The sequence below is a fragment of the Lagenorhynchus albirostris genome, chromosome 8 (genome assembly GCF_949774975.1).
Source record: "Lagenorhynchus albirostris chromosome 8, mLagAlb1.1, whole genome shotgun sequence".
Lineage (NCBI taxonomy): Eukaryota > Metazoa > Chordata > Mammalia > Artiodactyla > Delphinidae > Lagenorhynchus > Lagenorhynchus albirostris.
This window is the reverse complement of record NC_083102.1, coordinates 98,599,041-98,617,377: the sequence shown is the minus strand read 5'-3', so window position 1 is coordinate 98,617,377 and position 18,337 is coordinate 98,599,041. Positions and strand designations below refer to the sequence as shown.

The 18,337-nt window shown below is 54.8% G+C and overlaps 1 protein-coding gene across 3 annotated transcripts in view; it reads left to right on the top strand.

The window, feature by feature from the left end:
• Positions 1-18,337, top strand: part of TNS3 (tensin 3) — a 227,344-nt gene that overhangs the window by 140,220 nt on the left and 68,787 nt on the right. For all 3 annotated transcript variants that reach the window (XM_060157465.1, XM_060157464.1, XM_060157463.1), the window contains one exon: positions 13,011-14,270. In XM_060157465.1, the coding sequence (XP_060013448.1) occupies positions 13,011-14,270 (1,260 nt within the window). The remainder of the gene's footprint in view (positions 1-13,010; positions 14,271-18,337) is intronic.

Here is an 18,337-nt window from a genome sequence, read left to right as displayed (position 1 = left end):
GTGTTTTGTAAGAAGGGGCAGCTGGGAAAATCCTTTATTTTGTCTCTGTAGAGACAGTTATCACATGCCTATTCCTTTTAAATAAATGGGTCTCTGCCATTTATTGGGATGCTCTCTTGGCGATGGTATTGATGGTGGCAATGAGGGTGTTCCTGGGGTCAGACTCTACGTCCTGTAGCTCTAGGAGTCCAAGCAGGTACTTCAGGAGGGGCTGGAGGGAAAGCATGGGCTTCCAGAGGGAAAGGAGTTTTGGAAGGAGTGGGGCGGGGGCAGAGGTACCTCTTCCGGCCTCGTGGTGGGCAGCTGTCCCTCTGGGGCCTGGGGCCGGGTCTGGCCAGGCAACTGTCACCACTTTCTAATTCCAGAACATTTCTGTCATCCCCAAATGAAAGCCCGTGCCCACTGGCAGTCACTCCCCAGTCCTTCTCTTCCAGCCCCAGGTGACCTCGTCTTCCTTCTCTGTGAATTTCCCTCGTCTGGACATTTCACACGAGTGGAATCATGCAGTGTGTGGCTTTTTGTGACAGGTGTCTTTCACGTTGCCTGATGATTTGAGCGTTCATTCATTTTGTTTCGGTACTCCACTCCTTTTTCATGGCCGAATAATGTTCCAAAGTGTGGCTAGACCCCCTTGTGTTGATTCATTCATCAGCAGGTGGGCATGAGGGTTATTTCCACCTTTTGGCTATTGTGATTAATGCTGCTGTGAGCCTTCTTATACATGTTTTGACCTCGGGCTGTTCTTATACTGCCAATGTTTCCTACTACTTTGTGAGATTTCCACTTCTTTTAGTCCCAGTTGGTTTTCCTTTTCTGGATATTTCTTCTGTCTTTATGGGTCTTACACCAGGAATGACACTGAACGTTCTGCGGGTCTCCTGTCCCACTTTGCCGACTCCTCCCAGGAACATTCGGGAACCCACCAAGTCTTTTTCAGTATCAGTTAGGTCACCCCACGCACAAAATTCTACCTCTGTAGCTTTGAAAGGTTTGAGGCCTTTCAAAAACACTGAGCCACAGGGCTCCCTTTTGGCCACACATCAGCAGCGTGTCACAAGACCATGTTGTTTCAGGAGAGGTTGACACTAACAGCCTGAATGGGCTCTGTGTGATGGAAACCCACAGGTGGGAGCGGAGGAAACATGACGGTGTTTTGGGCGCGAGTAGCCGCACAACTGCCAAGATCTGAAGGTCACACTGGTGCCAGTTGCCATGCATTCACGGAGGCTGTCGTGGTTCATTTGTGAAGCTGCCGTCAACATGAGGAAAACCCACCCTGCGCCCCACGCACTAGAAACTGAGCCACACGAAAGGCCAGGCTTCTTCTGACACACAGCTAGTCACGCAGCTTCGTTCTGTTAGAAATGCAGAAAAGAGACCACTGGCCGGGGTGCAGCTGTTTCTGTCTCTTCCTCATTGTCGGTACCTTATTCTGTGTTTTCTTCACACGGTTGTCAGCTTTGGGATGCAGAGGTCTGATCTGAAGACTCTCTCCTGTAGAAGGCTAGGACCTCCACGCCCTCTGGACATGACCTTGTCTGCAACGCGGCCAGGCCCCATTTTTCTCAGTCCTCAAAGCAGATCTTTCAGATTTCCGTTTCTAACGTCTTTTCTTTTGATGTGAATTCTTTGACGCAAAGTATTGTGTGATCAGTCAGTCACTTCCTTTATTGCAGTGACCGTGTTATTTGCAGAGTGGGCACGATGATGTCAGTTCCCTCGACAGGAACGGGGGTTGGTCAGGACCCTTTGCCGAACACCAAACTGAATAGACCTTCTTGCACAAGCAGTGCATTGTGTTCCGCAATAAAAGAGACGCTTTCTCCTGAGCACAGGTGTAACTGTGCCTTGGTGGCCGTTTGGGGGGGTTTGTTGGGGAAATCTGTGTCTGGGACCTGCTGGCTCTGTCCCGTGTCCCCCCTCAGGCTGATTGGGTGGTGACGTCTGTGAAGGTTCCAGTTGTGCTGTGGGATCCTGGAGGCATCAGAACGGCTTTGCTTGTTTGCTCTGGTGTCTTAGGTTCATTTAAGACTCGCAGCGTTTGGCTGTGCTGTGACCAACATGCGATCAAAGCACAGGGGGAAACCGTTCGCCGAAGCCCACCTAAGTTGCACAGAAAGAGGCCTGAGGTGCAGAGGTGCTGCTGGGCAGCACGTGGAGGTCTGGGTGTGCAAGGAATCCCCGAAAGATAGGCCGTGTGCAGTTAACACTGACAGTGAACTTGGCCACATCGAGCTTGAAAGAGAGACACAGCCCCAGGAGATGGAGGGTGTAAAGGCAAAGACTTCCTGGCAGATATGCCGAAGAAAGCAAGCGATGCTGAAACTGTGCTTTGTAAACCCAGGCAGCTTGGTGCTGGCTCTGCACGTCAGCTTGTCAGCCCGGGAAGCTTGGAAGGGAACACTGGTCCCGCTGGGTGGCTCTCGAATAGAAGCCTTTTCCCCGCCTCCTGAGCCTCCAGGGTTCAAATTTCACTAAACCTGATTGCAGGAAACCCCGCCCTCGTGTTTACATCGCACTGGCCTTTTTGGGTGGAACCAAAGTCCTTTTCTTAGCTAAGGAGATCTTCCACCTTCCACTACCTAGAGAGGGAGGCTGGGTCCCTGCGGGGGACACATGCCCCCATCCCGGAATGCTGCGTTCTGGGGTTGAAGGCTTTCTTCAGGGCCCAACAGATGTGGGCTGAACAAGCCGCAGGGCTGTCTGGAAGGAAGGTGAGCAGGGAGCATGTGTGTGCATGTGTGCGCGCGTGTGCACGGCTTCTGCTAGGCTGCAGAGACCCTCAGTTGAGACCAGAGAGTTGCCAGCCAGAAAAAGTACCAGAGGGATAGGATGGCGCTCCCGGGAGAGGAGAGGGTGTTCGTTGGTGAGGAACGAGCTGAACAGCAGTTTTAACCTGGCAAGAGGGGAGGCCAGGGAGGCCTCCGGGAAGACTGTTTGCAGTTTAGAGGAGTCTTAGCTGCTTCTGCCCTTGGAGATTCAGTGATGGTTTGAAGTGGGGTTTATGTGCAGAAGCCCGTGGCCGGCTCTGCGGCTGGCTGGCCCAGGTGGCCTCTGAGTGGGGCCGCAGGACCTCCTGTTTTCACTGGAGTGCCTGGAAGGGAATCGGCGGCCAAGATAAGTGCCCTCGACAGGATGGCCCGAGCTGGGGTGTTGGTTGGACAGGAGAGGGGCCCCCTTAGGAGTGGTCCTGCCAGCATCGTGTCTGTCTGGGGCATGGTCACCGCGGCCGGGACACGCCTGCTGCCTCCGCACTGTGAAGCCCAGCGCTCCTTTACCACAGCATTCCGGGCCTCGCCCAGGGGACCGCCGGGAGCGCTCGGAATCGGTGTCGCTCCAGCTTCCCAGGTGCTGGGCCCTGACGTTGGCGCGTCCCTTCCTGGACAGCCCTGTGCCTCTCTGGCTGGAACGCCCCCCCCTCCTGCTCTCACTGTTTTTTTCAAGAATTTACAGCCTGCCTCGGTTTTAGAAAACATTTACACAGAGCTCGACTTGGCTCCCAAGGGAGCGGTTTCCATCTGCCCTCCCGGCAGGCCAGGTGCCACTTCCCCGCCTGGCATTCAGTGGGGTAGTTTTGGGTTCGGGGGTTCGGGCAGGCGTTTGCTCGCAAGGTATGAGGATAGCATATCCAGAGACGCTCCGTGCTCTGTGGAGTTATTTCTGGAACTCGGCCTGAGGAGGGGCTCGGGCCAGGCTCTCACACCCCTGGGGTTCCTAGCAGCTAATCACCATCTTCTGCCTTTTTGTTTAGGGGTAGAAGGCACCTTTCACCTCCCCTGTGACGTATCAGTCACCGTCTGTGCTGTTGTAGGCTAAAGGTAATATTCTCAGAGGCCCCAGTGTGGCCGTCCTTTCTCAGCTCTCGATAGTTTTGGAATAGGAACTAATTCAGTGCAAACACAGGGCAGTCTCATTGACTTGGTGAGATGACCAGGACTCCGCTGAGAGGGACGCCGGCCAAGCCTGGTGTTTCTCCTGATTGTGAAGGTTCTGCAGCCTCCACAGGCCCCCAAGGGAAGAGGCATCCCTGGGACACTTCCAGAGCCACCTGCAGCTCTGAGGGTCACTGACCCCGTCCAGCCCAGCCTCCTGCCCTGGGCCCATCCCCCCTCCAGCTGCTTTGCTCTGTGGCAGTGCTCGCCAGGCCTCAGAGACTGGGACCTCAGGTGCCCCCTCTGCCTGCACACCACACAGCAGGCACTGAGATGCTCGCCTGCTTCTCGACATCTTGCAGGGCTGGGCCAGTGCCAGGGCCCATTCTCAAAATGGAAAGCTGGGCAGTTTGTCGCCGGTTCCACAGCTGGTCAGTCAGAGCCGCTGCAGCAGGTCTGGGAGGAACGGTCTCTAACCACTAGGGTGAGGGTCCCGAGATGTGCAGAGGTAAGGAAGGCCCCTGGGTGTGCTTTGGAAGATCCGCCCATGTGGCTGTCATCCTGCCTCTGAGCCCCGTGGAACGGGGCACAGTTCCCACGACCGCGCGGCTTCAGCAGAGGCGAGTTTGTGGTGAGCCCACTGAGACGATGCAGAGGCCCTCGGCGTCACTCAGCTAGCTTACTGCTACCGCTTTTGTCCTCGTGGTTATTGGTCCCAGAGGAAGCTGAGAAGCCGAGCAGATCACGTGGCTCGAACAATGTTTTACAGCTGGTGAGAGCTGGAGGTGGGCTGCTTGGCCGGCCGGAGGGCCGCGCTGTGCAGTTTGGGTTATAGAACCTTCAGGTAGGTTTTGTAAAATTCCATCTTTTACTTTAGGTCTCTATTAAAAAGCAATTCTTCAACATAATTCCGAAGTGTAAGGTCAGTCAGGCTGAGTCAAGAATACTCATTAACGGGACAGCACGAGGCATTCTTATCATTCCCCAGGCTCTGGGCTGGAGGGAACACGGACAGGAACCCTGAATCACCAGGACAACTGTGGGGATGGGCAGGGACCGTGTTCACCCAGTGCCCACCTGTGCTTTTCCCTTTGTGTTTGGTCTCACCGAGTCGCCATGGTGATCCTGGGGCAGACCTCATCAAACACCTGTTGCCTGGCAACTTTTCCAATAAGGGAAGTGAAGCACAGAGAGGTTGAGTAACTCACCCAAGGTCACACAGCCGCAGGGAGGATTTTTAATTAGGATTCACACCCAGGTAGATTATGCCAGAAAGTCCAGAAGGGGACTGAGGATGTGCACATAAATCACTCCAGTGAAAAAGTTAAAACAAGCTCTATGCCACAAGGGGGGCACGAAGGGACCCTGACAACTACCCCGAAGAGGAGAGAGCTCTCACCATCTCAGGGAGTCTAGGAGGAGGAAGGAAGGTCCTGGAAGAGAGGGAGAAAGTGGAGGAATTCAAGGCGGCGAGGGCGGGAGCAGAGAGAAAAGGAGATGGGGGGGCGGGAGGGGGCAGGCGGACACAGTGCCTGGGCGGTGGCCCATTGCACTGTGAGCCTCATTTCTGTCTTGATTTCATGACCTTTTTAAAAATCGAGGTGTAATTTATTGGGTTGGCCAAGAAGTTCGTTTGGGTTTTTTGTAGCATGGAGACACCCGAACAAAGTTTTTGGCCAACCCAATACATACATAGAGTAAAGTTCACTCTGTTTACTGTGCATCTAGGGGTTTGACTTCCTATCCTGCAGCTCCCACCACAGCTAAGACAAAGAACACGTCTGTCACCCCAATCACCCCTGGTGGCCCTTTGTAGCCGCCTCCCTGCCGCGAGCCCAGTGCCTGCCCCCGATCTCTTCCCTCAGGATGTCAGTGGAAGCGTCTGGAGTCCGGCTGCTCACTCAGTGCTTTGGGTGTAGTTGCAGGTGATGGCATCATTTGTCTTTCTTTCTTCTCAGACACTTTTCCCGGGAAGCCCGCAGCTGGTAGACTCATGGCGTCTGGTATTGGGACATTTTGATGGGGTCAGTTGGTTTAGCTGAGTGGCCTCGAGTAGTGAGTGAGCCGATTGGAGGGGCGAGCTGGAGGTGGTCCATGCGGGGCCGGCCGCAGGAGGCGGGAGTGACCAACTGCTCAGCAGTCTGCGCCCTGAGACGCAGCCTGTCTCCTGCTGAGTCAGCGTGGGCGGGGAGCCTTCCCTTTATCAGGGCTCCCAAGGGGCTGTGGGTGCGGTAGGCAGGGACCAAGTGGTGTACCCGGGAACAGCTCATTCATTGTAAGGACAGAAACGCACAGCCTGCCATGGCTCTTGCTGCTGTAGCCTAGGAAACAGACATAACACTGCCATCATCAACCCGGCAGCCTCAGAACACAGGATCCTGTCCCGACAGTGCACCGTTTCGGGAGTTAGGGAGGAAAACAGAGTGCTTAAGTAGTTTCTAAGGAGTGTTTGTGTGTGTGTGTGTAAAAAGAAAACATTGAGGGAAATTCCTTTCCGAAATTAAATTGTTAATTTCACATGAAAGTGGTTGGTCAGGTTTAGAATTCCAGTGTTTTAAAAAAACAGAAAGCATGGATTTGGGAGTAGAGCAGAGGTAGGTTTGAATTCCAGATGATCTATTCAGTAGCCTTTTATTATCTTAAATATTAGCATAACCTCTCTGAGCCTCTGTTTTCTCATCTATAAGATGGGCTTGTCGATTACTGCCTCACAGGATTGCTTGGGGAATTAAGTGCGGACCATCCCTGGAGCCTGACAGCGTCCCGGCACGTAAGAGGTGCTTAAACAGAGCCTTTGTCTTTAGAGTGTCAGCCCCGTTGCAGGAGATGGCTTTCCTGCATTCTCTCTTTCTCTGATGATAGAAATAGCGATTCCTTGCAGCCTCACCTGAGAGCCGCTGTTCCCGGATGCATCCCTTCTTGCAATCCTGCTCTCTCTTTCTGCCTCTGCTAACCCGTCAGATGCTGTGAAGTGTGCCTGCCGCCCTCCGTGTCTTGACCCTCTCCCTGTTCCCCAGGCTGGTTCATCCCAGCATGTCGTCGGGACTCTACTGAGTATTCCATTTCAATCTCCGTCAACAACTCACTAGCAGCCCTGGCAAGTGCTCAGTAAACTCGTGCGACCGTTCCTGGAGAGGAGTTTTCTGTTTTTCTCTGTTGAAGACTTGCAGGGAGGATCCTGTTAGCTCTTTTGAAATGAAAAGTTGCTTTTCAAGCAAACCTTTCGCAAAAGTAAAACATAAGATGCATAGAGTCAGTATATAGAAGAAAGAAAGATTTCAGCGAGCTTGACGAAGCCCTCAGGTTTGCTCTTTGGTTTGAAATGGATTTTTTGTGTTGGCATCAGGCCCAGGGGACAGCTGAACTGACTACAGATCAGTTCTACGCCTTCTTGGTAGCCGAGTGGTTGGTGCTCGGATGGCGGTGGAGCTGAGATGCTGCCTTCCCTTTGGCTAATTCTTCACACACCTGTGAGCACATACCTGTGAGCACAGGTGGGCATCGGTTAATCTGCGTTCAGCCAGGATGAGAAGGAATGTTTTCGTTTTTTTTGTTTTTTAGGTCTGCCTCATTTTCTTTGCTCACTTTTGAAATATTGGGGGGGTGTCTCTTTTCCTTCTTGTGAGATAGCCCCGTTTCAAAAGTCGGGTGGGAACGGGCAGGGAACCGGCCCGCGGTAGCAGAGCAGGGGCGGGGAGTCCGTGCTTCGGCTTCTGCCCTTTAACGAGGCAAGAATGTCCACTGGCTCTTTTCTTTCTTCTGGTTCTTTTCCAGATGGGAACCTTCCTGGTGTGTCATTCAGCGGAAGCGATCAGAGCCGTAGTTAACATTTGTTTGATTTTTAACTAGGCCCCCGGATGCAGGGAAATCATTACCAGAACACTCACAGGCCTCCATTTGGAAGGGGCCCTGGGTTCTGGTCGGTGGGGCAGGGATGGCGGGAAGGGACAGGACACAGAGCAAGTGGTTGATCCTGCACTGGGACAGGCAAAGGCTCTTGTCCTGCATCTGCAGTGGAAAAGCTGGGGGTCCTGGGCGGGTCACATCTCTGTCTGGAGATTGGGGTCTTCATCTGCAGAATGAGGATTCATTCAGTTCCCCCAAACTCCCCTTGAACTGGAAGCACAAAGTTAAAATGTGTCATTTAAATCTACAAAAGGATGCAAGGGGCGGATGAAGTGAGTGCCTTCCAGACGTCTTCCGCTGGCCCTGCACTCACCCCAGCTTTGATAGCACTCTGAGCTCCGAGATGGAGCTGAGCTTCATACCCACAAGCCTCCTTCACCCCAGGGGTCCCACCTCCTTTCCCCTGGGAGCCCTTGGTGGTGGCAGTGGGACCCCAGCCGTGCCAGGGATCACAGAGGGAGTTTGGCTCTATCGGTTCTCTGAAAATTACTTTCTGCATCACTTTTCCAAATCTGAATTAAAAGGGGCACTGTACCGTCAATTAAGTCAGGGTGTCCTTAGAGACTGACCAAAGTTTTGGGGGGCTTCACACACCAAGGCTGGGGCTTGTGTCTCACTTTCCATGGAGGGTTTGGCAGTCAGTCAGTCGTGCAGTGACTCCCTCCCCCACGCCCCCCAGATAACTTTTGTCCCTGGCTGTGATTCTGTTTTCATTGCTCTCACCCTGCAGTTTTCACATGGGGTCTCAGAAAACAAAACACCAGCCCCGTAGGCAAGGTCGCCCTTCTCTAGATGTGGTTTAGAGGCGGGCCATGAGTAGGTGGGTGCACCCCGCCCATCCCTGCAGCTGTGGGGACGAACCTGCTTGGGAAGATCCATCTTAATGGCAGGAGGATGGAGGAGACGGGAAATGGCAAAGATGCGGTGCCATTGTTATGCACCTGCTGTATGCCAGGGCTCTGTCTTGCCCTCTTCACACCCGCAGTCCTGTGGCCGCACAGACAGTGCTCAGACGTCCCTCGGACCTTTGCCCCTCTGCCTGCACACTGGGTCACATTTAGGTTTGCACCTTTTGTTTTCTTCGACATTTTGGAATCCACTCGTTGACTTCGGCACCTTTCCAGTCGGGTTGCATTTGAAGGCCTACTCACTGGGGCTGTGCAGTCTACCTGGGGGAGAGGTGGTTATGATGTCCGGGGAGCGGAGGCCCTGGGGCTGCAGGTGGCCAAGGGCTATGGGCACTTCTACCTTCAGAAGGTTGGTTAGTTATTTTTAGCCTTTTAACCAGCTAAGGCAGCTGAACGTCTTTCCAAAATAGCTCCCCAGGCTTTGTCATGTGAGAACAAGCCAGAGCATTCAGTCTGTCAGTACTCAGTGCCCACTGGGTGCCAGGGGCTGGTTCCTAATGCTGGGGATACCACAGGGAGCAAAAAACAAACCCCTGCCCTCCTGGAGCCCACATTCTTGTGGGGGAGACAGTCTGCAGTAGGTCTGAAGGTAGGTGTGTGCCACAGACAAACACCCAGCAGGCAGAGAACGGCACGAGCAAAGGCCCTGGGGCAGGGGAGTGCCTGCTGTGGTCTGGGAGCAGCAAGGTGGACAGGGAAGAAATGAGCACAGTCAGGGAATGCCAGGCCTTGTCCACCTTGGAAGGGGCTTTTAATAATTATGGCTTCCCTCAGGACTTCCCTGGTGGCGCAGTGGTTGAGAATCCGCCTGCCAGTGCAGGGGACACGGGTTTGAGCCCTGGTTCGGGAAGATCCCACATGTCGCGGAGCAACTGAGCCCGTGCGCCGCAACTACTGAGCCTGCGCTCTAGAGCCTGCGAGCCACAACTACTGAAGCCCACTTGCCTAGAGCCCGTGCTCCGCAGCAAGAGAAGCCACCGCAATGAGAAGCCCGCGCACCGCAATGAAGAGTAGCCCCCGCTCACCGCAACTAGAGAAAGCTCGCGCGCAGCAACAAAGACCCAATGCAGCCAAAAATAAAATAAATAAATACATAAAATTAAAAAAAAAGATAATTATGGCTACCGATCTCAGGAGCCTAGGTCCTGGGTTCTTTATATATGTTGTCTAATTCTTACAAGTGCATTGAAAGATAAGACTAATTATTCCCTTTTATAAGTGAAGAATCAGGGGATTGAACAGTCTAAATGTCCTGACCAGGAAAGTACAGAGTAAATGCAGAACAGGAGTCCATCTCCGGGTGCAGGGAAACTCAGTCCGAGTCCTTTTGCAAAGAGTGCAAGGCAGGGACAGTGGGTACCGGAGGCCCCTTTTCCTCCTCACCCCAAGTCTGACTCCCACACTCCCCGGGATCACAAAGCATGGGTGCAGTAGGATGTCTCTGGAGGCCCCTGGACAGCCCCCCAGAGGCCCTGTGCCTTTGGGAAGATTTGAGCTCCTACAGAGTGATTCAGAAGTTTGGGCGAGTCTGGCTTTGAGGGTTCTCGGAGATGGTTCGTATCCTTTTCCTATAGATATACCGTTTACCGGACGTTTTCTGACATAGACAGTCACCCGTGTGTGTGGTAGGACGTTTAGCAAAGGGTCTGCGGTGTTGTCTCGCCACCGCCCCCCGAGCAGCTCTGAGAGCCCGTGAGACCAAGGCCGAAGTGCCCAGTGCCTGGCCTCGCACAGAGCCAGTGTTTAGTCCGTGGCAAGCGGGCTGTTTTTTAATGCGTTTATTATCATTTTTAAGATTTCTGCTACTAATAAAAATAATAAGAATGGGATTACTCGTAGCTCGCAGCCAAGGGGAAATGTCCTGTTCCGTTTCCTGCAGGCCCTATGGACTGTTCCTCACGTGGGGTCGCCACGGGGTTCTACTCAAAATGATTAACGGGCACTGCGTGAATTTAAATCAGAAGGATCTTTGTACAGCTGCTTCTTGGCTTCCTTGTTTCCCCTTAACTCATTGCACCAGTCCGTTTTCATTTAGATTCAGGGAGAAGGACTTGAGTCATGGACGCATGGACATCTGTTTCTAGAAATCCCCACTGTCTGGCTGTGTGCTGGTCGTCTGTCCTGGTCTCTCCTCCGCTCTGGTGGGACTGGGAGTCTTACAGAGGGGAGTGTGCTCTCCTGCTCTCTCTGCAGAATAGAAGGGAAACACCTGGTTCCCCAGGTCTTCCCTTAGTTGGGTTTTCCTGGCCACAGAGGGTCTCCCACAGAAGCCACGTTAGAAGGCTAGAAGGGCTAGAAGGACACTCGTCTGTGTGCTGTGACTTTCAGTGCCCGTGTTTGAGCTTCATGTAGAGCACAGCCAAACCCTTGTTGTGCAGCTGGGCCAACACAGGGCTGGTGGCCCCAGGCCGGGCTGGGGTAGAGCCAGGACTTGAACTGGTGTCTGTCTGACGCTCCAGCTCCCGCTTCACCCACGGGCCGTTCTGCGTGAGCCCAGCAGCGTCCTAAGCGTGATGACCTAGTGGCTCACACATGGGTTGATTCTGCACTTCCACGGTTGTAGGGGTGACGTTTGCAGGTGCCCTGTAACTTGGGGGCACTCATTCTGGGGTCCTTGTGTGCAAAGCTGGGTGCAGCAGGTCCTCCCCCTGGCACCTTTGGGTCACTCGCTGAGCCCACGCGGAGCATCATGACCGAGTGCTACCTCTTTGTGAGCAGGGCCCCGGGCGGCCAAGGGCTCCCAGGCTGCGGAGCCAGAGAGCATGGGTTCTGGTCCCACCTGGGCTTCCCCTTGACCTTGGGCAAGTTACTGATGCTCTTTCAGCATCAACTCTTTTTCTTTAGAAGGGGAATATGCTAGAAGGTTAGAGGAAATGTGCTGAGTGCACACCCCGTGATAGGTGCTCTGTGGCTACCGGCTGTGATTGCCACCTGCCCCAGTTACCCCACAGCTGCATCCAGCTCCTGCCTCTGACTTAGATGCTCACGTCACCAGTTGCCTGCCTTGAAGACTTGGTTTATTTACCGTATTTTATGTATCATCTCTCCCCCCAGCCCTCCCCACCAGGCGCTGCGTTAAGGTGAGGGTCGCTGAGGTTCATACCGGCCCGCACTCCGGTGTTTGTTTGCCATCCCCCATCACTTCTAGCCCCGCTTCTTCCTCTCGGGCACAGTTGAGATAAGAAGGAAGCCGGGCTCGCATGTGCTCTCAGCACAGCACCCCCAGATACCCCACAGATCTCTGTCCTGGCGTGTCCCCCCGGTGTTTTTTAAAAAAGCCGGAAGCTGCTGATGGTGGAGTGCACGCAGCCCACCAGGGCCAGAGCCGAGCCGGGTCCCTCCAGAGCGGCTCCAGGCCCGGTTGCTGCCGGGAGGCGGTGGCTCCCAGGACCCCAGACAGCGTGGGTCAAGCCCTCTGCAGCTCCGTTATTGTGGTGGTATGCCGGCAATTTCACAGTTGGGCAGACAGGGAGGCAGAGGAGGCTGGAGGGGGAGGGAGGTGCTGACCTCAAGCTCTCTCGTGCTGTTGGGTGCCCTCCCAGCTCTTTGCTGTGAGCCAGGGAGTGGTGACTGCCGCAGCCAGGACTAATAGGAGCGCTCTTCCCGTCTGCCTCTGAGGCCTCATTTTGTTTTCTCGGCCGTCCTGACGCGTGGAGATCAGTGCTTCCCCTTCTGTGTTCTGAGGTCCTGCCGTGTCTTTATCAGCACCTCCTTGGCCCAGAGATGCTGCCCTAACGGGGAGGCAGGGCCGGGACGAGTTCCTGTGTTTTCTCTTTTCGTTGAGTCGCATATTTAGGTTTCAGAGGATCTCAGAAGGTTGAGGACGGCAGGCTCCTAAATCAGATGTCCCGCTTCCCAAGGACTGTCACCCGCATCCCCGGAGGCCGCTTCATAGATGCTGACAGAAGCTCTCTCCTGTCACAGGCGCCACCCATTCTTGAGTCTTAGAGATTTGTGGGCAGCGCCGTGTTCAGCTTTCAAACTAAGGACCCCATCAACAGTGAGCCCTCGAGGCAAGACGAGTCCAGTGTGGAGAGGCCCAGAGGTTCTCTAAATGACCGTTCTCTTTGCATAAAAATGTAGAAGCAATTCAGGGCCTGAAAATGTTTGATTATTCAGTGTTTTTCGTTGGCGTTTGCTTCGCAGGAGTGTGTGTAGAATTGGGGGACCCTAGAGGCATCTTTGGCCCTGATTGTTCTAAGTTGTCTGCTGTGAATCCGTTTATTTGTTCAGACAGAAATATAGGCCTGTTCCAAGAGTGCGAAGCCCCTTTCCGTCCTTGACTTACAGTCCATCTCTCCGTCTCTCCTTTTCTCCCCACCAGTGGTGCACACGCAGGGCCCTGTGGACGGCAGCCTTTATGCCAAGGTGGGAAAGAAGAGCACCTCGGATCCCAGTGTCCCAGGTGGGTCCCCCGCTGTCCCGGCCGCCAGCAGCCCAGACCACAGTGACCACACCCTGTCTGTCAGCAGTGACTCGGGCCACTCCACGGCCTCGGTGAGGACCGACAGGACCGAGGAGCACCTGGCTCCGGGACCCAAGAGGGGCCTGAGCCCCCAAGAAAAGGCCGAGCTGGATCAGCTGCTCAGTGGCTTTGGTCTCGAAGATTCTGGAAGCCCCCTCAAGGACATGAGTGATGCTTGCAGCAAGTACAGCGGGACCCGCCACGTCGTACCGGCCCAGGTCCACGTGAACGGAGACAGCACCCCCAAGGACCGAGAGACGGACATCCTGGACGACGAGATGCCCAGCCACGACCTGCACAGTGTGGACAGCATCGGGACCCTCTCCTCCTCCGAGGGCCACCAGTCAGCCCACCTGGGCCCCTTCACCTGCCACCAGAGCAGCCAGAACTCCCTCCTGTCTGATGGATGCAGCAGCGCCGCTGGCGACGATCAGCACGGCGCTCTTGCCCCCGATCTGGGCCTCGCCGTGGAGCCCCCGTACGAGCGCGAGCAGGCTTTCGGGAGCCGCGAGCCCAAGCCGCCGCAGCCTGTGCTCAGGAAGCCCTCCGTGCCCGCCCCGACGCAGGCCTACGGGCAGAGCAGCTACTCCACACAGACCTGGGTGCGCCAGCAGCAGATGGTGGCCGCTCACCAGTACGGCTTCACCCCCGACGGGGAGGCCAGGCTCGGCGGCCGCGGCACCGCTGACGGTTCCGGCCTGGTGCAGACCCAGCCTAGGGTTCCGCTCACCCCTACCCGGGGGACCAGCAGCAGAGTGGCCGTCCAGAGGGGCATAGGCCCCGGGCCACATCCCCCCGACACGCAGAGACCCCCTCCCGGCAAAGCAGCGCTCAAACCCAGGATTCCAGATGTCAGAGTTGTGAATGGTACTGGCCCGGAGCTGAGCACAGACCCTTCCCCTGGCTCACCCACCCTGGACATCGACCAGTCCATCGAGCAGCTCAACAGGCTGATCTTGGAGCTGGACCCCACCTTTGAGCCCATCCCCACCCACGTGAACATGCTGGGTAGCCAGGCCAACGGCCCCGCAGCCCCAGACGGTGTGGGCGGCGGGCTGCGGGCGAGTGGCCGCCTGCAGGACACGGGAGAAGGCCCTGACAGGGCCCCCGCGAGGCAAGGTGAGCCGCTGTTCCGTGGGATGCATGCTTGCCCGGGTCTGTGTTTTGCAGAATGGGGATTTATGGAAGAGCGCCGGGCTCGACACAGGGTCCGGGGGAGGGGAATGAGGAGGACGGTTGGGGCCCTGGGCACAGCCTCGTGGGGACAGGCAGGTAACCGTGCACTCCAGGTACCGAAGATGTCTCCTGGCTGGCCACGCAGGAGACGGGAAGGCTGTCCGTGGGGCAGCAGCCTGCGAGCTGGAGAGCCAGGGCCATGGGGGTGGCTGGAGGCGGGCAGTGGCAGGGATGCCAGAGGGGCAGGTTCCGGAGAGTCGGGGCCGAGAGGCACGGCGGGAATCCCGGCCACCAGGCCCGGCTGCAGGATCGCGGGCCCTGAGGGCGTCCCTATGTGCACCCGGCAGCTCTGGGGGCTGTCCTGGGTAGGAGGTGGGCACTGTGCAGGCTCTCACCCTTAGGGCACGGCTGTGCAGGGCCAGGGCCAGGCCTTCCTGCCCACCTGCGAGACCTGGGAAGGCTGGGGGTAGCTGTGGCGGACAGAGGTGGCCTCTGGGTGTACGGCTGAGTGGACGTGGGGCAGGGAGTTGGGATCCGGCGTGTGACAGGCTCTCCACGTTGGTGAAGCAGAGGCTGTGGGCCCCGGAGAGCTGGCCAGGGCGGCCTGGGAGGGTGCCCCGCAGGCCGGGGGCACTGGGACAGAGGTGGGGTGTCCGGGTCAAGGAATGGAGTGTCCGTCTAGAAGCTTCCACACAGAGGAGGCAGATGGGGCCAAGGCAGACGTCCAAGCCTGCTGGGGTCTGGGGGAGGTGTGGCGCTGCAAGGACCCGGAGGTCACCTCGGGGCTGAGAGTGAGGCCAGGCCCTCCCGCGTCGGCGTGTTGGCGTGCGTCCACCTCTGGGGCAGCAGCTGGTTCCCTAAAGGCCCTGTCTCTAGAAGTAAAGACAGGAGGGGTGACAGAGGAAGAGCTCTGTTGCCTCCCCCTACTCCCGGGTCTGACCCTGAGTGCCGAGCCAGGGTGATGATGGGGCAGGGGTGCCGCTCTTCCCGCAGGCACTGTTCTCGGGGCCCTTTCATCTTCTTAGGCCCCTCGGCTGCAGGGGCGGATCCTGTCTTACAGTTGAGTTTCCAGAGGTGTCAGGAAGTGGCCTGCCCGAGGTCACATAGGTCATTCGCAGTAGAGCAGGATTCAGCCCCTGTGGCTGCACCCAGAGGCCCTGCCCGCTTTGCAGTCAGATGGAGTGGATTTCAGACCCCCACCCCCACCCCCCGGGTCCAGATGGCCTGGGTTACCTGAGCTTTGCAGACCTTGGTCCTGCTTAGCTGTGCATTTGGCTGACTGTGTGGCTTTGGGTTAAGGATGTAGTCTCTGAATTTCTGTTCGCTCTATCTGTTAAAAGAAACCCTATCACGTACCCGGCTGGTGGAAGTGCAGGACGTGCTGGTCCGCACGCCCCTGTAGGGTACCTGGATCATAAGTGTGTGGCATCCCCTCTTCCCTGAGTACCTGTGCCCCTGGTTGTAAGTAACTTGGAGCTGGACGGAGCTGGAAGAACCTCCTGGGAGTAGATTATCAGACTTTACCCTGTAGCCGTAGGACAACGGTAGTAACAGTAGCATCTAAATAGTTGGAAGGATTTGGATGTATGAATTCATGGAATCAGACACATTCAGGAGATTCTGAGTTTAAAAAAGGTTTCAGGGGCTTCCCTGGTGGCGCAGTGGTTGAGAATCTGCCTGCTAATGCAGGGGACACGGGTTCGAGCCCTGGTCCGGGAGATTCCCACATACCGCGGAGCGACTGGGCCCATGAGCCACAGCTGCTGAGCCTGCGCGTCTGAAGCCTGTGCTCCGCAACAAGAGAGGCCGTGATAGTGAGAGGCCCGCGCACCGCGATGAAGAGTGGCCCCCGCTTGCCACAACTAGAGAAAGCCCTCGCACAGAAACGAAGACCCAACACAGCAAAAATAAATAAATTTATAAACTCCTACCCCCAACGTCTTCTTTAAAAAAAAAAAAAAAAGGTTTCATTGGGAACAAAGCTATCTTCATCCTGTCTCTTATCTCACCAAACCTACTTAAAAGAAATTGCTTGGAAAAATTAAAACCAGAAACCTTTTTTTTGTATTAAAACCTCCTTTGAGATTTGGAAGCGGTTGGAGGCAGCTGAGTGTATAGAGGGAAAAGGATTCCAAGGCTCAGGTTACAGTCTGACAGCCTCCTTTAGTTCATTTGTTTTCCAGTTGATGGAACTCAGTCCCTAGTGACAACTTCTCCTTTATTCTTATAGCAATAAAACATAGAGCCTGGGATGTTAGAAAGTCTCTTCATTTCCTCCACCCTTTCGTTAGCTAATCTTAAATTACCTGATAAACTCATCGCTGTAATTATTGGAATATTAATTTTAGATCTTTTCTAGTTCCTTGTCTTATAAAGATAATGACATTTTTTAAATTAAAGGACTTGAATATTTCAACAGACCCGTAACATTCAGCACGTTAGGTTATTAATTATGCAAATTCAGTTAGAGTGTTTATTAATCCATTCATGTTTGATAGGAACCTCGGGCTTTTGCCAGTTTTCTTTTATACTTTTAAAACTATGGTGATGTCAGTAGATTAGGTATAAGCAATGTGTGTGCTAATCTTCTGAGACCTTTCTGAAATTTGCACGTGAGCTTCTGGTAGGAGGCCTGAGCAGCGATGAGCACCTGCCGGCGGGGCAGCTCATAGCTCACAGCACGAGGACTGGCCTTCTGACCCGGAGCTTGGCTTTCAACTCCAGAGTCAGCTCCTGTTTTAGGAGAGTGCCAAGCCGGGAAGTGTAGTGCCTTTGAGACTTGCACTACATTGATGAAAAGGATCTGGACGGTGTCAAGGGTTCTCAGAACAGCCTGCATGCAGACTTCTGGCTCTCATTCCGGGACATCTTGTATCGATAGAAATCCCATCAAAAGAATGTGCACGTCTGTAGCTTTCGGCCACTTGAATTGAGGTGGAGAGAGAACTTCCTTCCCTCCCTGGCTGGTATAGAGGACACTGGAGCCCGTTTGATTTTAATATTTAAATGTCAGTATTGACACCTCTCGGTTGCAAAAAGCTAGATCAGCCAGCAGCAGAAAAAAAAAATCACTGGATGGCACGGAAAGTCATAAAAGTGTACCACTAACCAACTGATTCTGAGTTGTGGAACATTCCAGAAGGTTTGGGGATGCTGGAACCCTGTGCTTGGAAGATGTCACACATCCATCCCCTAGGTGGGGGAGGCCAGGGCTGCCGAGCTGAGCTGGTCCACATGTGGCTCTAGGTTCTGCCGTGCTGAGTAGGAAGGGGACGATGAATCTGAAAGGCTCCATGACATTCCCAGGATGGTGGCTGTCATGCCCCAGATGCATTGTCCCATGTCTGTGTGCCTGAGGCTGAGCCCTATTGATGTGGGGCAGTATCTGACCAGAGTGGCCTCAAGTCTTGCACACAAATGGGAAGTAGGCCGGAAAGTTCCAAGATGCTGTATCTTCTACGGGAGACCCTCCCTGGCCTGCCTTGCATCTTGCCCCCAGATGCTGACTGCTGCACAGTGTCTTAATTCTGGCTGTAAATAAAGGTGTGTCGCAGAGACCTCAGCACCCTGAAGTTACTGAAATCCTTCACTCTTTGCAGATCATGTCCTGACTATGAGAAAGACCACCACTTATCTGGTGGTGGAGAGTTGGGAATGGTATTACCTGGAGCTCCTTCTGGGGCCTGCTGCATGTCCTGCACAGCTCACATTGCACCAGCTCTGCAGGCAGCAGCATGCCCACTGTGGCTCTGGTTATTTCTGAGATGAAAATTATTTGTGAAGGCTAAGCATCTTTTGAGAAAGTCTGCTTGCTATCAGCACAATAATAATACTGGTGAGGATGGTGGTGGTGGTAGGGATAATGATGGTGGTGATGGTGATGACGGTGGTGAGGGTGATGGTGATGATGATGATGGTGGTGATGGTGGTGATGGTGATGATGGTGGTGATGGTGGTGATGGTGATGATGATGGTGATGGTGGTGATGGTGGTGATGGTGATGGTGGTGA